This window comes from Cuculus canorus, chromosome 3, assembly GCF_017976375.1.
Source record: "Cuculus canorus isolate bCucCan1 chromosome 3, bCucCan1.pri, whole genome shotgun sequence".
NCBI lineage: Eukaryota > Metazoa > Chordata > Aves > Cuculiformes > Cuculidae > Cuculus > Cuculus canorus.
This window is the reverse complement of record NC_071403.1, coordinates 79,903,417-79,928,691: the sequence shown is the minus strand read 5'-3', so window position 1 is coordinate 79,928,691 and position 25,275 is coordinate 79,903,417. Positions and strand designations below refer to the sequence as shown.

The 25,275-nt window shown below is 35.1% G+C and overlaps 1 protein-coding gene across 8 annotated transcripts in view; it reads left to right on the top strand.

Moving 5' to 3' along the window:
* Positions 1 to 25,275, top strand: part of USP34 (ubiquitin specific peptidase 34) — a 138,354-nt gene that overhangs the window by 90,740 nt on the left and 22,339 nt on the right. For 6 of the 8 annotated variants that reach the window (XM_054060865.1, XM_054060864.1, XM_054060869.1 and 3 more), the window contains 21 exons: positions 2,461 to 2,644; positions 7,636 to 7,799; positions 8,878 to 8,943; positions 11,103 to 11,249; positions 11,337 to 11,393; positions 11,490 to 11,567; positions 12,288 to 12,382; positions 13,121 to 13,293; positions 13,892 to 14,045; positions 15,531 to 15,609; positions 17,126 to 17,179; positions 17,274 to 17,369; positions 18,935 to 18,999; positions 19,096 to 19,171; positions 19,272 to 19,319; positions 20,051 to 20,182; positions 21,610 to 21,690; positions 22,901 to 22,986; positions 24,189 to 24,357; positions 24,442 to 24,516; positions 25,096 to 25,247. In XM_054060865.1, the coding sequence (XP_053916840.1) occupies positions 2,461 to 2,644; positions 7,636 to 7,799; positions 8,878 to 8,943; positions 11,103 to 11,249; positions 11,337 to 11,393; positions 11,490 to 11,567; positions 12,288 to 12,382; positions 13,121 to 13,293; positions 13,892 to 14,045; positions 15,531 to 15,609; positions 17,126 to 17,179; positions 17,274 to 17,369; positions 18,935 to 18,999; positions 19,096 to 19,171; positions 19,272 to 19,319; positions 20,051 to 20,182; positions 21,610 to 21,690; positions 22,901 to 22,986; positions 24,189 to 24,357; positions 24,442 to 24,516; positions 25,096 to 25,247 (2,231 nt within the window). The remainder of the gene's footprint in view (positions 1 to 2,460; positions 2,645 to 7,635; positions 7,800 to 8,877; positions 8,944 to 11,102; positions 11,250 to 11,336; positions 11,394 to 11,489; positions 11,568 to 12,287; positions 12,383 to 13,120; positions 13,294 to 13,891; positions 14,046 to 15,530; positions 15,610 to 17,125; positions 17,180 to 17,273; positions 17,370 to 18,934; positions 19,000 to 19,095; positions 19,172 to 19,271; positions 19,320 to 20,050; positions 20,183 to 21,609; positions 21,691 to 22,900; positions 22,987 to 24,188; positions 24,358 to 24,441; positions 24,517 to 25,095; positions 25,248 to 25,275) is intronic. The other 2 variants (XM_054060870.1, XM_054060867.1) reach the window with 1 other exon arrangement.

Sequence of the window (25,275 nt, the reverse complement as noted above, 5' to 3'; positions counted from 1 at the left end):
TATGTATTCTCCTGGAATAAGTGTATTTTAAGTATGGAGAGCTTGCTGATTACATTACAGCAAGAATTTAATTCACAGAGTGCAATGCGGGAGGATGATGTAGAAATTAAAATAGAAGAGGTATGCAAAGATCAGATTTGTGTAGCTTGGATATATGAAGAGTATAAGAAGAAAACAAAAGGAAAGCTTAAGTAGAGTGGAGTGCTACAGTAGAGAATCCTGAAGTGTGCTCCATGTATCACAGGGAGGCCAGAAATTTGATAGTATAATTTGTTTTATTTCTGTGTACAATTAAGAGCTCTTAGTGCACATTGTGAAGTGCATTAGTGAAGAGGTTTGTATTGCGTTTAATGTAAAAGAACAAGATTGTGAAACTATATGCTTCCCTCTGAGCAAAGGTCACTAAAAAAATAGCCAGGAAAGTGCACTGGCAAATATTGAAGATAGTTTAGACTTGTCCAGAGGATTCTGATGCTCTGCTGTGCCATTTCTTCCCTGCAGATTCCTTCTCTTACTGACTAAACAAAATTATTGTGCAGCAAATATTTTGAAACTAAAGGTCACATTTTGTGACAATTTGTGCTTGTTCTGCCTTCTTTGATGATTTTATAGATAAGCACTGCCTACCTTATTCTACACTAAGTAGAAAAAAATACATTTTTAACATATACTAGCTAGCGCATCTTCACTAGAAAGGTATATCTTAAGGCTGCTTTGATGATAAAAATATGTATTTTTAACAAGATTCGCGTTTTGCATTCAGTCTCTGAGCAAAATAATATGTAACATTCTTTGTCATCCCTGCTCCAATGTGTCAGAATTCAGTCAGCACAAATACAAGACTGAGAATGTTAATCAGAAGAAGACAGATCCAGACCTTCAAAGTTACTGCTTTTCTAGTCTGGAACACCTTAGGGTGGCTGGCATGTTAAAATACCTCTTGGAAAAAGGCTGCAGCACAACATTAGGCAACAGCTGAAAGTAAAGTCTAAAGCTCCACTTGGTAGATGTGGCTGGTCTGCCAATGAGCTGTGGTATCTACACCTGACACAGATCTATTTATTTTTAGTGTTACGCACTTTCTTTCTCCAAGGTGTGGAGAAATCTGGAAGAACTTTAACTATATTGGCCAGGAGAAGATCTCTCCATATTATTCAGATATAAACATAACACCCTGGCCATAAGATTTCATGTTAAGAATTTCTCTGCACACCGGAACAAAGCTTTTATGGTGATTTTACTGTGTACTCTGAGGAAGGCCATGTTTTGAAATATTTAGAATTTAGTTAGCTTTTACAGCAGAGCCTACCTTTTAATGTTAAAAGGCTTCTTATCTGACTGTAACTGAATTTTTTTTAATAACACTGTAGAAATTGTAGAATGGAGTATAACAGCTGGTTGGTAGCCTGTGCTTTACAAATGGGGGAAGAATTTTATCCCCAAACTAATTCAAGAACATAACTTTGGGGGGAAAAGCAGTCAAAATTCTGTAGGAGAAGAGGCTAAAATGATAAACTACTAATATGATTTAATGATTTAATACAATTTGTTAAGATTGCAGACGTTTTGCAGAAGCTGAGAAGCATAGGCTAGTAAAGTATACTTGTGAATTGCTAGTTGTTCAAGGAAATCTGTTGAAATACTGCTTTTTCTTTCATTGTGTCTCATTATACCACTTAAACAACCAATTAATAGTGTTTGCTTCATAGCTGAAAGGTGGAGGAAAGCCTTTCTTTGAAAATGCTGTACTTGTGGAAGAGTATGACCACCTGTTCTTAAAGATCTATACATAATTTTTGTTGTTGTTGTTGTTATCCTTCTTATTTAATTTTATTGAATTCAGTTGGCTACCTAGAATGAAGGTACTGAAGTTTAGACAGATCCATCTCCTTGTTTTAGTGTATTAATCTGGGATGGTAAAGGTAAAACAAAGCTTATTTGTCACTCAAAGGCAATCTCTCTTGGTACAGCTATGGTTAGTGCCTTTTATAGTCAAGTTAATATTCCAAACATGAAACAATAAAAAATACACTTACAGTACACACAGTACATAATTTAGTGCACTTTTTAAGATTAATTAGTGATTCATAAAATTCAGATGAGCAGAGTGACTACAGTGATATGCTGTCTTTCACTAGGAGAAGGTGTTCTTACAGGTTACTAGGAACACGTGTGGTTTGTCAAATTAAATTATCAATAATGAATTACGCATAATTTGTCATTCTTTTTCAATAGACCTGCTTACCTTTGGGTGATAATATGGTTACAGTGCACTTTGTGTAGTATGAAGTAAGTTATTGAGTTTTATAATTCAAAACTTATATGCGAGTCAAGAAGTTCTGTAAATAAACGATAGAGGTCTAGAAAGTCTAGAAGTTTCTGGAAGATAGTTAATACATGACCATTGTCTTTTAAGAATGTGTTCAACCTTTTAAATGTGCTGATTGAACTGTTTTACAGGAGTTTCTGAGAGACATCTTCAATCTTCTGTTTTTGCTGCCAAGTTTGAAAGATAGACAACAGCCAAAATGCAAGTCACATTCTTCAAGGGCTGCTGCTTATGACTTGTTGGTAGAAATGGTAAAGGGGTCCGTGGAAAACTACAGGCTGCTCCACAACTGGGTTATGGCACAACATATGCAGTGTAAGATCCTGTATTCATATATAGCTCTTGAGTATTTTGTGGAAAATGTGTCTATTTGTATTTTCCGTTCGTTAGCTTTGTTTTGGATTTTCAGATTTGTAAAGTTCAGTGAAGGAAATGGTTGTGTGCTGGTAATATGGACTCCCATTCTGCCTGTTCACAAGGGGGATGTCTTGCTGTTGTGAACAGTACTGAATCATGGAGCTGCCATTTCCTCCTGAAATACATCAGAATTGTCTGCATTTAATGACTTTCCAAAAATAATGATCGGCTAAGAAATTCATAGGTAGAAACAGGGAAATGAGAAGGTGATCTAGAATATTTTTAGACTTAAACTAAGCGGTCCCTTTCCAGCAGAAGTACTGAAGTAAGTCATTGTTGCCACTAGCGCTGCTCTTAAAATTCGACTTTGTAGCTCTACTACTTAGGCACCGTCAGGTACAGTGATGTAGATGTAGCAGATGTGGGCACTTTTGCTCACCTGGCAAATAAGTCAATTTAATCCCATTGTGTAGTTTTCAGATTGTCTGTTCTTGACTATGGATTATGTAAAGTATGTGGTCCTCTTAAATGGCACTGACAAATAGATAACATTGTTAGAGTACATTTTGCATATTTCATTGGCTTGTGCTGGATTTTAATTTGTTTTCCCTTTCTAACATGAAGAAGCATCATAATTTTATATGCAAACCAAAGTATATAAACCCCACTGAGGTACTACATGTACTATCTGTTAACATCACTGTCATGTTTTCAGTCTCTCTACTATCTTTGTAGTTGACTTCAGTCTGTCCCCAGCTGTCTGCATACAATGATAATACAATTTTATATGCCTGTTGATTTTCATGCTTCCTGTATTTTAGAAAGTCTATTCCTATATATGATATGTAAATTACCAAATTTGACGTTAGTTAAGATTTTATCTTTGGTTTGGAAATTCTCATTATGCATTTTTAGCTTAACAGATTTACTTTCACATGCCCAGTTTAAATTCCTGTAACCTGATGATCTGTAATTTATTATAATCTATGGAATTGAATTAGTGCCTTACAATTGAGGAAGCAGAAGAGAACTGTGATCCATAATCATATTTTGTGTTCTCTATTCATATGCCTTGGGCCTTCTAAAAACCCTCCAAACTTTCCTATGTTCAGGGAAAATACTATGAAGAATATGTTTTGTAAAAATATCAGACATTTCTGTCTGCTGTGAGTACATTTTCTGCTGCCGAGGTCATCTTTATCTCTCCAGGTGCAATCATTCATTTTTTGCAGTTAGTGTTTTTCTAACTCCAAATCTCAGTAGTTCCTGGGTGCTGAGGTTTTCTGTAACATTTACCACAGTTGTTACTCTCTTCTAGATACTCTTCTCTAGATTGCTTGTTCCTTCCAGAGTTCTCTGGAACCGTCTGGTCTGTGCTCTTGCTCCACATTCAGTGTATCTCAGTTTCAGGAATGTTAATTTTATTACAACTGGCAACGTGGCATTGTCTCGTTCTGACGTGCAACTGACACAGGAGTTCTGATACCTCATTTGTTTAAAGTCTTGTTATTCCCATGGTGTGATCCAAAGATTCTTAAGACTGAGTTTTTCCACTCTGCTTGTCTCTGTAATCTTAGTAGTCTTTAACAATCTTAGTGTTAGGCCTGTTTCTCCATTCTTCCTAGGAGAAATATTAAGAAAAATAATATAAATTTCCATCCTGTCTTTGTTTTAACATTTTAGTTCTATGCTTCATTGGAGAAATTTTCCATCCTGCTGCTTGTACAGTTCTCTCACCAACTACTTTCTCTGCTATTCTACCACTTTTTCTCCTACTCGTAACTGATTGAAGCCATGTTGCTCTTAAGAGATGGCTTTGCTTTAATGCAGAAAAAAAAAGTAGAATTTTCAAAAAGAAAACATGTTATTAAAGAATATATAGTGTATTTTCCTTGGGACATTAAAAAAAATCAGGGTTCAAATTAAAAATGATGTTTCTCGGACTGTATTTTGGTAGTCATATTAAAATATACAACTACATACTGTTCTTCATATTTATATTAGTATGAATAATGTGAAGTATATGTAGTAAAGTTTTAACTGCAGCAGCATGTTTCGTCTAAGTTCCCACCGATGTAGCTCCCTTCATAGATGGATGGAATAGAAGAATGAGTGCTTTTTTCAACTTCAGAGGTCAGCGCTTCTAACTGAAGAGATAGGGAAGCCTTCACCTATCTTCAGCGAGTGGTATTAGGAAATGAACTGCTAAGTAGCTGATATTAGATGACTTTTCTCCTTTTTTTTCTCAACAAGGAGGGCTAACAATTAATGCAGTTTCTGGTCTTACTGAAGAGGGGATTTAGATACCCACTGTTCATAAAATTTCTTGCAGCAGTTTGAAGTTTTGCTTTCTTTAAAGACCAAGACTAATAATAACATTCAGTTCAAAGGAAGGAAACAAGACAGCTGGTTTGCTTTCTGAGATATTTCAGGTAGTGTCTGATGTTACGTTTAGAGCAGAGGCATGATCAAAAGGTGGAATATAGATAGATACATGGTCATTTGAAGAGGGAGAAGTTCAGTTTTATTTTGCTTAAAATAGAATGTAAATATTGCGAGTTTGGTTAAGTTTCCTTGTGTCTTCCTGAGAAAAGGCTGTTTTCTATAAAGACAGTGAGAAACAAACAAGATAGACATAAACGAGGCCAAAATTTACCTTCCTTGTTAAGATCCATATGGAAAAACGAAAGCTTTTATTATCAAAATGAAGACAATCACTTAAAAATCCCAAGGTGGAGAAAACAGGATCTTCCCCAGTAATTCCTTGTTGAATTTTTGAAACCCCTTTGTCAGACTAAAGGAGGAGGAAGATAATCTTAACTGTTTTCATGAAATGTCAAAAAGTCATCTGATTTCCTTGTAATTACACCTTGATGAGCAATAAGCAGTGGTAGATGCTGAGTCTTTAACATCAGAAAGAGTAAATTAAGATGTTGCATCTTAAAGATTTCACTTATGGGAGGGAATTTTATGTTCTTCTGCCATGCTAAATACTTTCTCCAGGAGATTAAACATGAGAGCTTTGTTTCAACTGGCCAATCAGCCCAATGTAACCAGGTAAGATGAGGTCACACTACTGAGATTTGTTGAAACAGGAGAATTAAAACTCTTTCCTTCCCTTCTTGATGCTGCAGGGCTAATAGTTGTTTTGATGCCAGTGCCAAAGTTAAGATTACAACAATTGTTTGTTGTGCAACATAACGTATTGTGGATCTGGTCTCTGAAGATGTAAGGATCTGTTCAGAGGATGCCAAATAGTTTCCTGAATTTATAGCTGGTAGCATGAATTGAGGAGGATCCTTAATGTGCCTTTAATATCTGACAAAATAATGAAGGATTCAAAATGTAAGTCTTGAATCCACATAGCTTTTATAGATTGTAAAATAAATCCAGACTACTTTTTTGCTTTTTAAAATATGTATCTGAACAAATACTTCAGTAGAGGTACTGAATTATTTGTAGGACACTGCCTTTTTGGAGAACATCCTTGGTTATGTATTTCAAGTTCTTGTGTTAGACTTCTTACATACCAGGGCAGACAGGCTGCGTTGAATTTCTTTGGACACTGGATTAGTTCCTCTGTAATTTAGTGCTTTTATCATTGAGTTGTCTCTGCAGCTCAAATTATGAATTCCCTCTTCCATTCTCCTGCGTGAGATGCTAGAAGGAGAAGCCTCTCAGTGTCTGGAAACAGTCCGAATCACTTGCAGGTGGTTTGTCTAGTCTTGTTACCATCTTCTTGACTGACAGATGAGGAGAGCTTTCCCATTCTTCTGATTTCTTGGCAGCCATGTTGGAGCAAGGCTTACTAAGAAGACTGTCAGACTTGCCTGGCTTGTCTAGTGCTGTGCTGCGTAAGAAATAGATTGCTATATCTGGTATGAAATACAGAATAGAAGATTTACAGGAAAAGAAAATGTCTTTTCAATCTGATTCTCTAGGCAATTCACTTCTTGCTTACTCGTATTTTTCCTGTAGATTGCAGATTCCTGTGGTATAATATAGCTTTGCAGTACAATAAAAAACATTCTTCCTATAAAAGCTGCTCCCAAGTTTATTCGAGCTTGCGTATAGCCAAGCACTTTATTTCACTGCACTTTTGTATCTTACCTCTGATAACCATCTGTCGGCCTTTTGTACTGTTCAAAAAGATCTTTTGCTGGCCTGGCATCCATTATAGTAGATGTCATTCTGAATCCAGCTTCTCTTCTGAAAAGAGAGGTCTCGATTCAAGTGTGGTTATCTCTGATAGCAAATCTGTATTTTGTTATGTGAAGGGAAGGCTCCATAACTTGTGTCTCTGGGTGCAGAGATTGCTTTGCTTTTTTTCAGTGTGACGTAGAAGTGCATGGAAGTGGGTAGCAGAAAGTATGAGTAATTTTTGTGCTGGGGACTGCTGTACGTCTGGGAGCTTCTAAGTGTTGTACGTTGTCAGAAGTATGTTCTCAGTGGTTCAGGCAGTGCAGGTGTTGTGAGAATGCTGCGGTTGGCTTGTATTATTAAAAAACCTTTCTTATGTATAAAAAATGTATAGGAGTCAACATTTAGCATTTATGGATGCTCTTGATGGCTGAAACATTTTGTGGTTTTACCAAACTTTTGTTTAAAGGCAGAGGCGGGAAGAGCATTACTGTGTGTGATACTGCTACTAGAACAAGTGTAAGACATGATGCTCGCCATGTAAAATACTTTGGAGAGCACAGCAGATCACTTGCAGCCCAAAGTAGCGTGGGCTCTAGAAAGACTTGCTGCTGTATCAAGTGATTTTCCTGGTGTACCTATAGTGCAATTTTCGTAGAGCAGCTACGATTTGGCTCAGGTCTGTAAGCACAGAATGTATCAACAGGATATGTTTTATTAATGTAAGTGTAAAGCTTTTTTTATGTCTTATTGAGTTTTACTTTGAATTGATTTTTTTTTTGTGCATGCATGATTCATACTTTTTCCAGCTTCCCATGCACCTTACAAGTGGGATTATTGGCCACATGATGACGTTCGTGCTGAGTGTAGATTTGTGGGTCTAACTAATCTTGGAGCAACATGTTACTTGGCATCCACTATTCAGCAGCTATACATGATACCAGAGGCCAGACAAGCAATTTTCACTGCAAAGGTATGTTCTGGGGTCTCGTGTTCCATGTATGGGTTTTCATAGAAGTTTAAATTTAGAATCAGTGCAAATTCTGATAAAGTATAGGCTTAATTTTGGGACTTAATTTTTGATAAAGAGTATTTTTTCGTGACCGTAGTTTGCTTTTTGTTCAGTTGGATTCTTTTGCTGATTTCTAAAATGAAGAGATTTTTTTTTTTTTAACATATTAGTAATGTAGTAGGCACTTAAGGTGGCGTTGTACTGAAATGTGTCCTCAAACTTATATTTTTGTTATGTATGATTTTGTTGCTATCAATTGGGTTTATTCATGTTTGATTTTATGTAAATTGTCTGTTGTTTCTTAACTCCGAATTTGTGTGTTAGAATAAATGTCATTCTTTGTGAATATTTATGAAGACCCAGAGCATGTATCTTATGCTACGAGAAGTACAGCAAGTCCTGTGAATTATTTTACGTAGGTTAACGTCTAGAAATATAATAGTATTTCTAGTGATTTGTTGTAAAAGGGAAAGTTTCATTTTGGTCGCCAACATCAACAGAGCGTACATAATGTGTGAAGCACCCTAATTGCCAGTGACCTTATCGTTTTTTGTTCTCATTTTGTTCTCAGTTATTGGCAGTTGTCACTTAACTTCATCTAGAATTTGCCGCTTAGGAATAATTTAAAACAATAATGTAAGAGAAGGAAGCTGCTGGTTTTGGTCTGCATGTGAAATGCATTATGTAGAGGGTTGATCAGAAGTCCCACAACATCAGCAAATTAAAAAAAAAGTTCCAAATTTATTACAGTCTTATGTACTACCTTCCCCAAAGCTCCTACCTTCAATGTGTTTTTAGAAAATAAAGTTACTTTTTGACTTCTTAGGTTTAATGGTAATATGCCAAAAACACATTAATAAATAGGTGGTGCTTTATATATATGTAAAATAGTGTATTGAGTGTTCTTGTACAGAATCATTTTCTCAGTTGTCCATAACAAAGTGGTTGGTGTTTTATGATTGTTTCACCTTCTTAAGGGCTGTTTTTGTGGAAGTTATAAGTAAAAAGATAAAGGCCTCTTTTTATTAATTTCTTTTAGTATTCAGAAGACATGAAACACAAGACCACCCTACTAGAACTCCAGAAAATGTTTACATACTTAATGGTAGGTGCCAAAGAAGATAGCTTATAAGCCATCCTATTTTTGGAAAAAGTCAAGAAAAATGTAGTTACCATTCCATATGTAAATTCCTGGCATCTTAAGTGTATTGTGCCTAGGTGTTCCGTAAGCAAGTGTCTTAACTGAAATAGTTTTTACACACTTCAGAGGTGATATTCAACAAATCAGTTAAGCAGATATTGGCATAATAGTTTTCATGAAGAGGCAGTGGAGATCCTAATCTGAGATAGAATTTAATGTTGGGCACCAGCTGTAATGACCAAGCTGTAGATCTCAAACATTAGTGATTGATTGTCTACTGTGTTCTTAAGAAAAACGTTCGTGAAGTTTATAGACGGGACCATCAAGCTCAAGTGCCACAGTCTGAAAGTCCTTCATTTCTTTAAACATTCTTCCCCCAGCACATCAGTACTCAGGTGAACACGAGGTGTTTAGCAGAGCTGGGGGACTTCAGTTAAGAGCAAGTTACAAGTATGAATATCAAGTCTGCTTTTTAGTTACAGTTGTGATGTAGCTGGGTATGAGGACTGTGCCCTGCGTGGAAACCCTGCGTGCTTAACATTGCTAAATCTCTGGGTGGGCCAGGAGCTCCAAACCAGGCATCTCCTTGGATGCAGTAATGGAGGGACTTGAGACAATGGACTAATTTGAAACTGGGTAATTGTACCTTCCCAATGAAGTATTTGACTGATTGTTAAAAGTGGTCTCCAGGTAGGAATTTGGAACAGATCTACTATTGCCTCTGCTGTGTCTAGTCCAGTTTCTAAATCAGCTTTTGTTAAATGATTGGTAAAAACTATTCCTGCAGAAATGACTGCATAGGGCAGTCTTGTGTATGGATTTAAGGTATTGAAGAGATGCTTTCTACGTGGCTAGAGTGTATCAGTTGTAGTGAATTACACAGATGCTGAGGAGGTCACACAGGGCTCTTCCCGACTGGATTATAAGAATCTGACAAAATGGTGATTTGAGGAGTCTCTTCAGGTCTGACTGAAGATACCACTCTAAGGACCCTAGCCAAAGACTTCCATCACCAACGAACACCGACTGTTTGTCCCATTACATTGTTTTGATTCCATATGTGAGCACCATGCCAAGATCCCAATAAATTACTTTTTCCTTTTAACATACACTCTGCCATGAGTGTCTGGCCAACACCATTGTCATTCATCTTGTTTCACATGGACCTTGAATAAGGGTTCTGAGCTTGATGCTTCGGTTAAACATGAAACAGTTAGTTTGCTCCAGTTTCCCTGGTGATAAAATAAAATATTTTTGTTCATTGCATTTTTATTGCATCGGTATTTTAAAAGTTAATCTGTAGAAATAAAGCATTAAAATAAGCAACAAAAATTTTGAAATTCCAGAACCAAATAAAATTGAGGCAGTTCACAGGTATTCACAGTATTTAATAGTGAAACATTTCTGAATTAATGAAAAAAGAAAACTGAGCAGAGCTGCGTGTTTTTGTTCTTGGCACTGTTTTTTGTAAAAGAAATTCATAACCACTTTGAAGACAAATAGAAGAAAGGAATTTAGGCACGTAGTGCCTGCCATGAATCATAGAAAAAAAAAATATAGGTATTTACATAAGCATGAAATAGTATAGGAATATAAAAACATGAAAACTTACTGTTGTTAAAATTTTCAAGAAGGATTTTATTCAAATAAAGTTAGTATTTTTGGGAAGTACTGTCTTGCCACACATCCTCAAAAGAAACTGGTATGTACATTGTTGTTTACAAGAACAGAGTTCCTTGTGCTCTAAATGAATTCTGCGTTCCTGGTGTGCAAGGCAGTGGAATGGGGATGTATTCTAAAGAATCACTTTAAACTGCAAATTCTTTTCTCTGACTGAATGCACACGGCTGAGAACTAGATGGTACGGTTTTATACTATAGAGAAGTCTGAATGAGAATTATGCCCTTGTCAAGAAATATCTAAATACAGGCCAATGTTCCTGATATTATATTTTGTATCTGAACAGATGTGCAGAAATAATGCACATCCTGATAGGCATATAGAGATACTGTACCTGAAAGTATGTCAAATAGACATTTGTTTCTCTATGTTCGGTATATCTGTGTAACTTCAAAGTACCAGGATTTGTGTTGATTTGTTTTGCCTGATTTTTGTATCTAAAGGAAAGTGAATGTAAGGCGTACAACCCAAGGCCTTTCTGTAAAACCTATACCATGGATAAGCAGCCACTGAATACTGGAGAGCAGAAAGATATGACTGAATTTTTCACTGACCTAATAACAAAAATAGAAGAGATGTCTCCAGAACTGGTGAGTTGCTAATTGAGAGCAAAGAGAACTTGGAAACTTACGGATTTGGTCAAATTTCCTTGACAGAATTTATTAATTCATTCACAGAAAAACACAGTGAAAAGTTTGTTTGGAGGTGTTATCACAAACAACGTTGTTTCTTTGGTAAGTGTTCTTTCCCTGTGTTTGTCTTGGCGAGATTTTTTTAAACTTGCCGGAACAATTATTTCATTGCTTTTCTCTCCCATTGCTGTGGTGCAGGACTGTGAGCACGTCAGTCAGACTGCTGAGGAGTTCTACACCGTAAGGTGCCAAGTGGCAGATATGAAGAATATTTATGTAAGTAATGCCAGGCTGAAACGTGTACCATAGATCACAGTTGTAAATGGGTGCAGTCAGCTATAAAAGACTGTACCATTCGCTGTTGATGCTTGCTCTAGCTGTTCTCTAGGTTTGGTGTATTTCTAGGCTGATATAACAGGTCATTTGATTGAACTGCTTAATCTTTTCAACACAACATGCTATCAGCTGGTACCATTTGGAATTGACTAAAGACTGTGTTACATTCTGTCATCACTCTCTTCTCTGTTTTAAAAATGCTACAGCCATGTTTTAGATGAGAGAACTGTATATTTCAAAAGATTTTACGTATGCATGTCCTATTGCTTATTAACTTAATTTAAAACTTGGACCGAAATCTTTTTAGGCTTTTGAGTTTTTTAAACAACTACTAATCCTCACACTTGGAATTTAAATTTAAAGCATGTATTCTTTGCTTGGATTATTGAGTACTATTTTTCTCAAGTGGTTCCTTAATTTTGTGTTTGAGTTCGGAATTGTTTTTTGTGTCAAATTAGTCACTTAGTTCAGTTGCGTGTTCTTTTTGAAAATTTCTTGGTGCCTTTGATCATTTTTATTTCATAACTTACAGAAATGTTAATTAAACTTACTGTAAGATTGAGAGAGAGGGTTTTGTAAAGCATGCCACGTAAGCACAAGGTACAAATATTGGACATTAACATAATCTCCAATATTCTTTTTTTTTATTATTATATGAAGGAATCTCTTGATGAAGTAACTATTAAAGATACCTTGGAAGGGGACAACATGTATACATGTTCTCATTGTGGGAAGAAAGTGCGGGCAGAAAAAAGGTATGATTAAGAATCAGTAGCAATTCCTAATGTTTCTTTTCAGTAAAATACTGAAATTACTGTTTGAATCAGAGTAGTCCTTTTGATGAAACAGAACTGTGGTTTCATCCAGTTTGCCACTGTGTGGGCCTATGAGGATGTAGTCCCTGTGCAAATGAAGACATAACTAAGAAATCTAACTTACAAAACATAGAATATTAGTTATCTTAGGCAGTAAAATGTTCATGTAAAAGAAAAGAAATTTTTACTTAGTACCTTTTGAAATGTCTTACTTTCTTGTTTTTAAAAGATCAGATTCTTTCAGAGTTTGTCAAATACTTGTGTTATTCATGTTGCAGTGAAATTACTTGGGTTTCATACATAGCCTTAGATTTCTTAATAAAAATTGGTAGTTGTAAAAATGTCTGTGTTTTTAAAAATCTGCTAATAAAAAGAAAGTATAAAAATTTTGTATTTTCTTTATATTGCAACTAAGAAATATCTTTGTTAGAGATTAAAAACCTCATAGTTGTTTTTGTAGCTGTTACAAATGACATGGGTGAAAGAGTAATCGACATTAAAGCCTTTAAGGTAATGTTTATCAGCTTTAATACAAGATATGTTCTGCATTGAAACTTGTCAGTTACAAGATAGTACCTCTCTCTGTTGAAGGGATTTGCATTGTTAAATTCATTCGTGACATTTGTACAGTTGTACCTACTAAGCTTTTGTAAATCATGTTTATTTCTAATATTTCAGGGCATGTTTTAAGAAACTACCTCGTATCTTAAGCTTCAACACAATGAGATATACATTTAATATGGTAACCATGATGAAGGAGAAAGTCAATACACATTTTTCATTCCCTTTACGTTTGGATATGACACCTTACACTGAAGATTTCCTAATGGGAAAAAATGACAGAAAAGAAGGTATATGCCTCATAAAATTAATTCAGTAGGCTTTGTCTCTTTAGCCTGTGTACCACTTTCTGTATATATAATATATGCAAGCAATTAGTGATTTTCTTTTTAAGAAAATAAAAGAAAATGTAAGTTTTAATCAACCTATGTTCCCAAAATAATGTATTTGGTTTAATATAAAAAAATGAGCCAATTATTTTTCTTTTCATATTCAATTTGAATTATTTTTAAATTGTTTTTTAAAGTATAAGAGAAATTATGAATAGTTAACATACAGTTTGTCACTGGCCTGTTTTGATTTTGCGGTTTAATACTTGAACTTATGCAATCATAATGGCATTCTTCCCTCATAGATAAGATCTGCTAACATGGAATAACTTTAGTTATTAGTCCTGATCTCTTCAGTAGTGATGCTTTGCAAAAAGAGCTGTAACTGTTTCATGTGAGTTGGGATCCATGCTGCTTGCTCTGAATATGAAGTTTCTGGCTGTTATCATTGTGGGCTGCTAAAAAGAAAAGAATATAAGTGCAACTACAGGAAATCTGTAGTACTAAAGTTCAGGCGTTTAGCAAATAACTGAGTAAATATTGTAATAAATTATTTCAGGGTTTAAGGAAGATGGTGAATATTTGAAAGAAGCTGAAAGTTATGAATATGATCTGATAGGCGTAACGGTTCATACAGGGACAGCAGATGGTGGACACTACTACAGTTTTATCAGAGATATAGTCAATCCCCATGCTTACAGAAACAACAAATGGTGAGTTAAGCAAAACAAAATTTTAGAATTCCTTATTTTTAAATAACTAAATCTCATTGACTTTGTCAGATGCAGTTGTATAGGAGATATGTGTTGTAGGTTCCCCTCAAAAGCACAAGATGTTAAAATTCGATAGATGCAAGTATATTAATTTATTAGCATACCAGTTTGTAGCTATAATAGTTATGGAGTGCCTTGGACACAGTGGCAACAGGAGAATGCCATGCTTGTCTTATGTTACAGGCAATGCTTGTTTCTTGGCATGAATATCACAACTCTATTTTATCTGTAGAAATGGATAACCAAGATTTAATAGATAGTCCTTCGTAACACCTGGTCATTACCTTCAACCAGCATGCAGCTACATTCATGATTGTGGACCTTTGTTCTTTTGATTCCATCTATTTTCAGTGAAACAACAGTTGGAATTTTTCTTCACATTAAACTCGTTGTGTCCTCTGCGGCAGAAACGATGTTACAATACCTAGGTTATCTAGTTCTGTTTTTACTGTGCTTTTTATACGTGGAATTGTTTTCACATTTGATTTTTAAATGTAGCTAGCTAGTAATCTTTTCCTAATGGCCAGCTCCTCCTATATGCAGTTTACAGAGACATGCTGGAATATTTGTCAGCATTTATTTTTCTATCCCTTCTTGGCAAAGATTAAAAAAAGAGACAGGATCTTCTTGCACATAAGTGATAGATAGATAGACAGACAGACAGACAGCTGCTATGCACAGTTTCTGTTCTTGAAGAATAATGTTTTTTTTTTTAACTGTGACAACCCTTTTCTAGTGTAGTAACTTCTGTGTCCATTGGACATATCATGGTAGTGAAAGGGGAAGAAGTTGAGAAAGGTAGCCTGGGAAAGGGATGAGATGTGGGCATGGAAAGGAGGAGGTTCTTGCTACATGATATAAGAAAGCAGGGCACGCCCTCTGCCTGTCATTTCTGAATGTCATATCTCAGACTCTCAGCTGAGAGAAGATTTCCTCTATTCCTGTTCTCTATAATAGCTAGCTAGCTGGAGCATTTTTGAAACAGTTCCAGCTCATGATCTAGTCCCTGCTCCAAAGGGAATCCATAACAATGTACCGTCTTCTCTGCCTCCTTCCAGTTTCAGTTGTACTGTTACATGGAATGATTCTTCTCTTTTTATTTCCATTTCACTCACATTGAAAAGGAAAAGGCAGTTTTTCTTGCCTGCGTTAAAACCCTATCTGTACCAGAGTCAGGTGGGAAAAATGAGGAAAATAATGTGTCTCTTGATAGAAAGGAAAACCAAGAACTGTTGAAATGCTGACTTCCTGATCTTACTGAAAGGAAGTCACTTACGGGATCAGTTTTTAATTTGCTGTGATTCAAGCAAGATATTAGAAATTAATAGGAATACTGAAATCCAAAGAATAATTTTAAGTGCTTGTTATGCTTTGTTTGGCCTTGGAAACAAACAGCAGGTGTTTCAAAAGCTTGCTGTTTTACAGGTATCTGTTCAATGATGCTGAAGTAAAACCGTTTGATTCTGCCCAGCTTGCTTCCGAATGTTTTGGTGGAGAAATGACTGTAAGTTATGACATTTTTTTTCATTTTCAACCATTACAATATCTGTTCTGAAGACTTTCGTGAAGGATTCTGTAGTGTTCCCCTTTGGTTTGCCATCTGTTGTGAATGTATATGAAGCAGTTAGAAAGTGTTAGCTGGGCTTTATTAAACTTCTGACATCTTTGTTATGCAGGTGATACTTGATCTGATATTCATGTAGAAAGCTGTTAAACCATTGAGCTCTTCAAAGGGGCTGTGCCTCCTTTGGGGAATGAAAGCTCTGGCAGAGTGAATGCTTGCCAGCTGGTGATGCGAGCTCTCTCTCTAGTTTTTCTAAGCTTTCTGTAGAACAGAAGTTAAGCCAATAAAGGAGAAGGGTCTTAATTTCTGTGATATTCTGTGATTTCTGTAAATATGATAGCACAAACAATAATATTTAATTCGTGGATATGAATCTGTTTATTTTATGGAGTTTTGAAAGTCAGGTGTCAGAAGTATACCATAGGTATTACTAGTGAATCAAAGTGAATTAGGTGAAGTCTGTCTCCAAAGAAGAGGTACTTCTTCACTGTGTCTTTCTACATATTAGAAAGTCACTAAGCAACTAATTTAGGAATCCTTTGCTTGGATGACTTTTTGCTCAGGCTGTCAACTGAAGGAATAAATTTTTCAAGCTTACACCTATTCTGGAAGAACAGGGCTTTTTGATCTTTGTCTCTGCCTTGTGTCAGCAATTTCCAGGTTCTGGTCTGTGAACCTATTACAGTCAAATCCTTTATCATTGGTGACAGAGCTGAACTAAAAACCTGTCACATCTGTGTACAGCTATGCTGTTGTTCAGCAGGAAAGTTTGAGCTATGATATTAGTAAGTGATTTTCAAGCTAGTAGATCTACAGGCTTAAATAGTTTTGCTAGTTCCTTTTATTGTAAGGAGATAAAATTTCTTAAGTTGGTGTTTGCTTTCATCAGTGCAAGGTTTTTTTATTACAGTATCACGTCTGTCTTTTTGGTCAGCCCAATGCCCTTTGATATTGGTCCGAAATTTTTACAGTGTTGATGCAAATAACTGTTGAATGACACTCAAATGTTCTCAGGTTATGCTTGAGTTCATCTTTTTTTTGTTTTATGTCATTATATAAAACACATTAATGCAGTATCTGACAAAAATAGTCCTGTGAATAAGCGAAATCCTCTTGTCTGATAAAAGAGAATATGCAGAAATAAAACAAAAATTATTTTGTTTGCTGAATGGATAACTTGCCTTTAGGTACCTAAAAAGAGGAGGTGTCAGTGAGGTGGGTGAGACAGGAAATTGCATGAGATAGAAGTCATGATATTGCATAGCAACTTGGAGAAATCAGAGTAGGCCACTGTAGAAGGAAAAAGGAAAGATGACTACTTTGAGCAAGAAGTAACTTGTCAGCAGCCTCTCTGCAAATGTCACAAAATAGTTTGCTTACACGTTTATCTCAAACTGTCAATAACCAGGCCATTAAAAAAAGCTTGTAACTAATGGTTTTACTTTCATTTTCACAGACAAAAACCTATGATTCTGTTACTGATAAATTTATGGACTTCTCCTTTGAAAAGGTATTTCTCTTCCAAACATTTGTTACATGATTCTAGTTCTACTTTCATGATTTATCTCTCAAAGCAAAAATTATATAGATTTTTTTTCTTAAAGACGCACAGTGCTTACATGCTGTTTTATAAACGGATGGAACCAGAGGAGGAAAATGGCAAAGACTACAAATTTGATGTTTCATCAGAATTGCTGGAGGTACAAGTTGATTTGTTTTAACACCAATTTTAAAATACTGTGGGAAATCTTAAACAAATCAAGTATCAGAATAAATTTAGGAAAGCAAATAAAACTTAAATCATTAAGACGGCAGTGGTTTCATTTAGCTGTCTTCATTAGAGATGTGTTGTTGGATAGGAAGCAAATTAAGATTTCCAGTGTATGTAAATTTTAGACGTTTTCTCATTCTGTCCTGTATTTTTTAATTCAGATATCTGAATCGTTCTCTTTCATAGATGTAAAAATGGTAGAGCACTGTTTGTTTGAGTTTTGTGAACGCTTATCTACATGTTCTGAACAGTTGTAATATTACAGGAAGTTAACCACCATCCTTTTCATCCTTCAGTTCCTCAACAACTTGCCACCTCTGGGGGGACAGAATAAGAGAATAGTTCCAGCTGTTTGTTTGCACTTTTGCTAGTGGGTTGTGAAATTCTAAGTGAAAGCAATGTAAGATTGTGACTACTTGTGTTTATGATGGGGAGCATCAGTCAGAAAAGGATCCCTGCTTCCCATAGTCAGTGTTGCCCAGGTGTAAGTAAAAGGGGTAGGGGAACAAAAACCAGAAACAGCTGCATCTTCCTCTTCTGCTCAGTAATGAGCACTGCTCTTAGGATACCCAGATACTTGTATAAAAGATACTATTTAAGATGTGTACGGTCTGAGGAGCTGGAAAAGACAGTGCATCGGAGCAGAGTATTTCACTAGAGATCTCGCTGTGCTGGATATATCACCAATAGAGGATTTGTAAGACATTCCCTTTTTGCCCACTGAAAATCCAGTTTCCCTGCTCCCTCTGGCCAGAAGTATTGCTTTGTCATCTGTCACATGTTAGGTTCTTAACTTAAAAAGACTCTCCATCCCTAGCCAGGAAATCCAGATAGTGTTTTTTTATCCCTCTCAGTCTTAAAAGTAATTATAGATTTTAATAGATTTTTTCAGAGGTGAACTTTTAAACAATTTTCATGTGAAAAATGCTACAAACCGATTAGGTTAAACATCATTTTGTACAGATAAACGGAGGGACCTGGTGTGAAATCTTTTTCTGGTTAACAATGGAGAGTCAAATCTTACTCTTGAGAAATTTATCAGAAGTTCATAGAGCTCATTAGTTCAGACACACCTAGCTAGGCTGCTTGGAAGTCTTAACTGATTGCAATTAGGGAAACTGTGTTTAGAGTGTTCTTTGTGTTTTTAAATTATCGCACTATCACAAGCATCAAAATATGGTCTTACACTGTGGATGTTTTCTAACATGTTGGACCATCTCTCAAAACTTCAGCCTAAAAATTTGATTAAGCTGTAAAAATGAGATCATAGAGGAGAAGGTTCTAAACTCTGGTCAGACAAAACTAATATTTTCTATAGTATGTATAGAACAACTTTGAGCTGATCCTCTAAAATATATAAAATGTTTCCAGAAATAATTTTTCATAAGAATTTTTTTTTCTTAGCCATGCCAAGCATTTAAATATTCTTAACGTCATGCTTATTTAGTGAAATAAACTGCTTTCTTGTGTCTGATGTTAGCATTTTTTCTTCAGTGGATATGGCATGATAACATGCAGTTTCTTCAAGACAAGAACATTTTTGAACATACATATTTTGGGTAAGTTTTTCTTAAAAAATGTAATATTAATGCTTCTTTTCTTCTTGCAGATTTTCGTTATTTATTTTAATTAACAAATAAAATTACTGACTCTAGGTTTATGTGGCAGTTGTGTAGTAGCATCCCAAGCACACTACCAGATCCAAAAGCAGTTTCCCTGATGACAGCAAAGGTAACTAGTTGAAGATATATCATGCTTATTTTAAATTTTACCTTTTTTACATTTTAATTCAGGCATTCTTTAATTAATGGCGCAATATTTTTTTTTCCAGTTAAGCACTTCCTTTGTACTAGAGACATTTATTCATTCAAAGGAAAAGGTATTTTATTTACTTGTAAATTCTCATTGAGTAGCTGCATGAATATAGTCACAAGTATGTCTGTACTTTTTCATTTTAGAAATGTGATTTTGAGATGTAATAAGTACCATAGTTGATACAAAGGCAATGTTTAAAGAGTGTCATTTAGCACGTTTACAGTAAACACTGCACAATGGAATAAGAGTGGGTTCTGATTGTAGCTTACTTGGCCTTAGCAAAGCATCAGGAACAACGGATACTGGGTTCTTTTCATTCGAAAATTCATGGATTATTCTGATCTCAAGCAGTTGATAAAGTCTGATGTCAAGGGGATTGTTTACCATTAGCAACAGTTGTGCTTGTGAATGTTTAAGTTATAAATACTAGCATGAACAACAAGAAAGTCCTGTTCTGTCTGAAATATCTTTATTCTCAGTCAGGTTTTACTTCTTTTTCATCTGTGGTTGCATAGTGTCACTAATTCTAGACTGTCTGGGGTTAGTAAGAATACATAATAATGTGTAATTGAGCAATTAGTCCAAACATGTAGGTACTACTTGCATTAGTTTCAACACATGTACTGGGTTTGGTTTTTTGTGTAGGAGCTACGTATTTCTATTTTATAAAACACTTAATGTTGGTGACTGTGTTAGTCAGATTCAGTGTTCTAACTGACCATTTAAAAGTGTTTAAAGATTTAAGTTGCAATTTATTATTTTAAGTTATCGTTTTTTCTATATTTCTTTTTACAGCCTACAATGCTTCAGTGGATTGAACTGTTAACAAAACAATTTAATAACAGTCAGGCAGCTTGTGAAGTAAGTGACTTAGGAACTCAGCAAAGTACAAACCAACTTTCTATATATTGTTTAACTTTCCTTGAGGTTCGTATCCCTGGAATATTTTGGACTATGAACCACTGTATTTGGCATATTTGTGCACTATGATGAAATTTATTCTCTCTGAATACTGCAGATTCTGGGGAATGATTTGACTTTTATTTTCAGAAACCTACGGTGAGACCGCAGGCCAAAACCATTTTGTCACGAGAACAGAAGCCACACAGCCTCTTTATTTGGTTATTGCATGTGGATTTTTGTAATTAAAAGACATTTAAATGAAATTGCAGGAGAGAAATGGAAAACCAGACTAATGTTTAAGGACTAGAGTGGCAAGGACTGGAATTGAATCAGGGGAACAGTGCAGCAAGATAAAAGCCTGCAGTGCAATGAAGAGGCTTAGAAAGGGAATAAGAACAGCAAATGTCAGACTTAGCTGGAACCATATTCATACAACACCTTGCTTACAAACCTGTGGGTCTTAAACTCAATGGGTAGGAAGAGTGAATAATTCGAGAAGAAGGAGAGAAAAATGGAGGAATGTTTTTATGTAAAATTTTTCAGGAGGCTGCCTGTAGGGAGTCTGGAACAAAATGGAGAGGGACTGAGAAACTGTACACAAAGAATAGACTGTGGTGTTGGTGAAAACAAATTTGAGATACTGAAGGAAAGTTTGCAGTAGACTTTCTGTGATTATTTGAATGCACAAGGACCCCAGTACACACTGTATCCTGCAGTAGACCTTATTCAGTGCAAGTGAATCAAACTGATTGTTCTTTTATAAAATGGTTTTAGGTTGCTACATTGTTATGTAACATTTAGTATTTAAGTGATACCATTTCATTAGTATGGTGTAGTCCAGAGAGCCTTTAAAATGAGTTAAGACCTTAAATACAGTAAAAAATGCTCTGGATTCTTTAATTTAAGCTGTCTGTCCTTGTGAATAAAACAGAATTTGTGGACTCAGAATAGTCAGCTGTATCATCTGCTGTTTCTAACTTTGAATGAGTCATTCTCCTGTTATTTTTATATATGTTCTGTCTCTGGAGGTATAAGGGCTTTTCCCACATGTTAAAATGCAAAAGGGATCTAATTCAGAAACTATATTCTTGTTTAAACCCATTCCCTATTCTACAAGATTATTCAGCCTATGCTTCGTTGTAAGCATTGGTTTTTATTATGTTGATATCACTTTTCAGGATAACTGTGTCCTTCCAGATAAGTGAATAATGGCATGCGGAACACAGGGATAAGAAGATATGGGATATAAACTTCAATTGATGTTTACTGCTATTGATCTTTATTCCTTTCTTCTCATGCATAGAAAACATGTAGATTTCCCTTGGTTTAATACTTGCTTGCTCCTTAGTAACAGTAACATCAGTTTCTCTTCAGATTTTAATATCATGCAAAAAGAAGACTGGATTAGAACAAGTTTGGAACCAAACTAACAAAGTATGTATCTTCTGCAGTGGTTTTTGGATCGTATGGCTGATGATGATTGGTGGCCAATGCAGATTCTAATAAAATGTCCCAACCAGATTGTGAGACAGGTAAGAAAAAAACGTTCTTTTTTAAGTCAAGTGACTATTTGGACTCATGAATAGATATGGATAACTATTATGACACATACAATTATTCTGAAAGTTTTTATTGATACCTGTGATTATCTTTCCCATTCTTGCATTGATTTAGAGAAAATATTGGCCACGGGAGTGTTGTTGTTTGAAACAAAATTGCTATTACTGTAGTGCCATAGTTTGGATCACAGAATGTCACAATAAGTAGAAATTAAGGTTTCTGCAACTCCTAAATGATCCTTATTAGTTGGGGATTACTTTACCTTAAAAATGTTTTTCTTCTGAGTTGGTTCAACAATGACGTTACAAGACGCAGATTCCACAAATAAGAAATTATGTACATTCAGTACTCCTAACTGAAAAATTCAATTCTAAACTTCTACCTTTGGGCTTTATAGATAGATTTAATTTTATAATATTATTCCACAAAATTTTGTTAATATGCTTTTCTGTAAATGTTTAAAATTTCAAATAATTCTATATTAGTAGCATTTCACAGTTCCAAATACTATTAGTATTTTCACTTACAAGTATTCTTTCTTTGCAAGTTGTTTAGGTAAAAGCAATTACTTTATCTTACCTGAACTTTTCAATTGGTATAGCTGTTCTGACTATTAAAGTAATATTTCTAGGTAGAACCATACATAGTTTCTGTATGCAACCCATTATTAAAGGAAGTATGTTTCATGGGAGAACTCTGTGCAAGTTCTTAGGCAAAGCTGTAATCCTTGGTGAATGTTTCATACATTAAAAATGTTCAGAAGGTATTTCCTTAAAATTTGCACATAATTTCTTATAGCCAGAGGCAAAATGGAAAAAAGTTTGCCAAAAATATGTATAAACATTTCCAAAATCAAAGATAGAAAAAAAGAAAATAACATTTGTGAGCAGTGTCTTAAGTCATGTTTCAGTAATATACAGTACACGCCAATATTGAAACTGGCTTTAGAGTCCCTCCGTAAGATCTGTTCATGAAAAAAGAAGTTTGTCTATTTTGTTAAAACAATGATGTGTCAATAGACTAGTAAAAGGAATGTGGGACGTCTCAACCTCAGCCTTAACTTTGAATCCCATAGACTTGGAAGTAGTACTTGGAGACTGAATATTCTTTGCTTAGAAAATATGTGTTGAGATATATGCAAAAGAATGAACATGTGGAGTTCATTTACTTATGCATTTGCAGATGTTCCAGCGTTTATGTATTCATGTGATACAGAGACTGAGACCAGTGCATGCACATCTTTATCTCCAGCCAGGAATGGAAGACTGGTAAAATAATAACACCCAAACGCTTCTGTTTATGACGTGCAGTATAGCTAACACTTTTGTTAAATTAATTATTCAAAATTATCTTGTAAACAAAAAATAGTACTGATTTAATTGTTCTTTATTATTCTACCCGAAATGCTCTGATTTATTTAAAAATATTATTGTGGTTGGAAAAACCAGTATCTAAAGACGCATCATTTGAAACATTTATTTCCAGATTTGCAGCATAGTATTTCTTTTCACTGTCAGTATTACACTGCAAGAGTAAATCTCACTATTTATACGTGAGAATCCAATTGTAAATTGGATCCAAAGGCATATAGGTGCAAATTTAATTTGTACATTAAAGGGGTGGAGATGAGAGTCTAGTCCCATGTCATATAGCTAAATCACAGTTTTTGTCAAAAGTGGAAAAAAAACTCCATTTGAGTCTGTTTTGTCCTGCTAATTATCAAGAAAATTGTCACTTTGTCTCCAATTGTGAAGTGTTTATTCTGTTTGATACATAAGGAGAAGAAGAAAGTGGTTTGTTTTTTTTTTTTAATCTCTCAGGTTAACTGTGTGATCTTGATAATAATTTCTTTCCAGAGCAAAAATGACAGTTTGTAATTACTATAGTGGCATAACAAAATTGACAACATGATGATACAGTTTTCATGGCAAAAAACAGAATTTAATTTTCTCTGGAAGTCTTACTTTGAAAGACCTCTGTTACTTGCTTTGTTCAGCGATAAGATCCAACTTTCAGTAGATGAATAAGGTTGAAAGTGTATGTTTTCTGTACGGGATCCTGTATTTATGTTTAGAAGACTGCCTTTCCTGAGTTCCACAGTAAAATTAACTCTAACAGCATTCTTTCTTGAAGCTCAGGAAATTTGACATGCAAATCAAGATGATGACTTTAAATAGTAGATCCCCTAATACTGTTTTTTTAAGAATTCTTTTCCTGACTAGAATCTTGATTCAGAATAGTGATTTTATTAAACTTTCAACGTTTTGAGTGACAGATGCTACCATACTGTAAGCCCTGTTGTTATCCAGGCTATGCTTGGCATAAGAGGAAGTGTTAGAGCTCTGAGTGGGATAGTAGGACAGAGTAGAAAACTGTAAGTTTTTCTGATTTTTTGGGGGGAGGGACCAGTTCAAGATGATTTTATATTCCATGTATTGTGTGAAATATCTAAATTGGATTTTGTTTTCAGTTCGGATGACATGGATGGGCCTGTGGAAGACATCGGCAGCCGCTCTTGTGTAACACGCTTTGTGAAGACGCTCTTGTCAATTATGGAGCATGGAGTTAAGCCTCACAGTAAACATCTCACAGAATACTTTGCCTTTCTTTACGAATTTGCCAAAATGGGAGAAGAGGAAGTGAGTATAGTCTTGTAGTTTGGGGAATTAGATATGTATATGCATATACGTGTTTTCAACTAATTCAATATAAACGTATTTCAGAGCCAGTTCTTGCTTTCACTGCAAGCCATATCTACAATGGTCCATTTCTACATGGGAACCAAAGGACCTGAAAATGTAAGTTTGAATACCCTGTATAACGAGAACTAGGACTTCATATTTTACTTTCATTTATTTTTTTAGGTGATCATTAGTGCTTTGTCTCTGGAACTGTCTTTCAGCTGTTAAATTAAAATTACTTCACTCGCACAATTTTTTTCAATGTTTAATTGAATATAGTGTTTTAAAAAGATGTTGCAGTAGCTATTTCTATTTAGTATAGAAATAGATATTAAGTAGGAGCAATTAAAGTTGCTTATACCATGCTATTATTGGTAGCAATTGATTGTTTATTCCTATTATACAACTTATGCTTTTACTTGCTGCTTTTATTAAATAAACCAGTGTATCAGGCCATGTAGTGACTTGAACAAACCTAGCTTTTTTGTTTGTAAATACAACGAATGCTTAAACATGCAAATCAAGTGAGTAGATATTTACCTCATTTGATTCATGCAAGTTTATTGAGTTGTTTTGAGTAAAAGAGAGGGCAGAATGTGTGCAAAACCATCAACAGGTTCTCTGAAATTAAGACTCAAGATGTCTGAAATTAAGACTCAAGATGTCCATATTGAAATTATCTTTTTTTTCCTTCAGCCACAAGTTGAAGTACTTTCTGAGGAAGAAGGGGAAGAAGAGGAGGAAGAGGAAGATATACTTTCTTTAGCAGAAGAAAAATACAGGCCTGCTGCACTTGAAAAGATGATTGCCCTGATTGCTCTTCTAGTTGAACAGTCTCGCTCGGAAAGGCAAGTGCTTCTGGAAAAACAAAGTGAA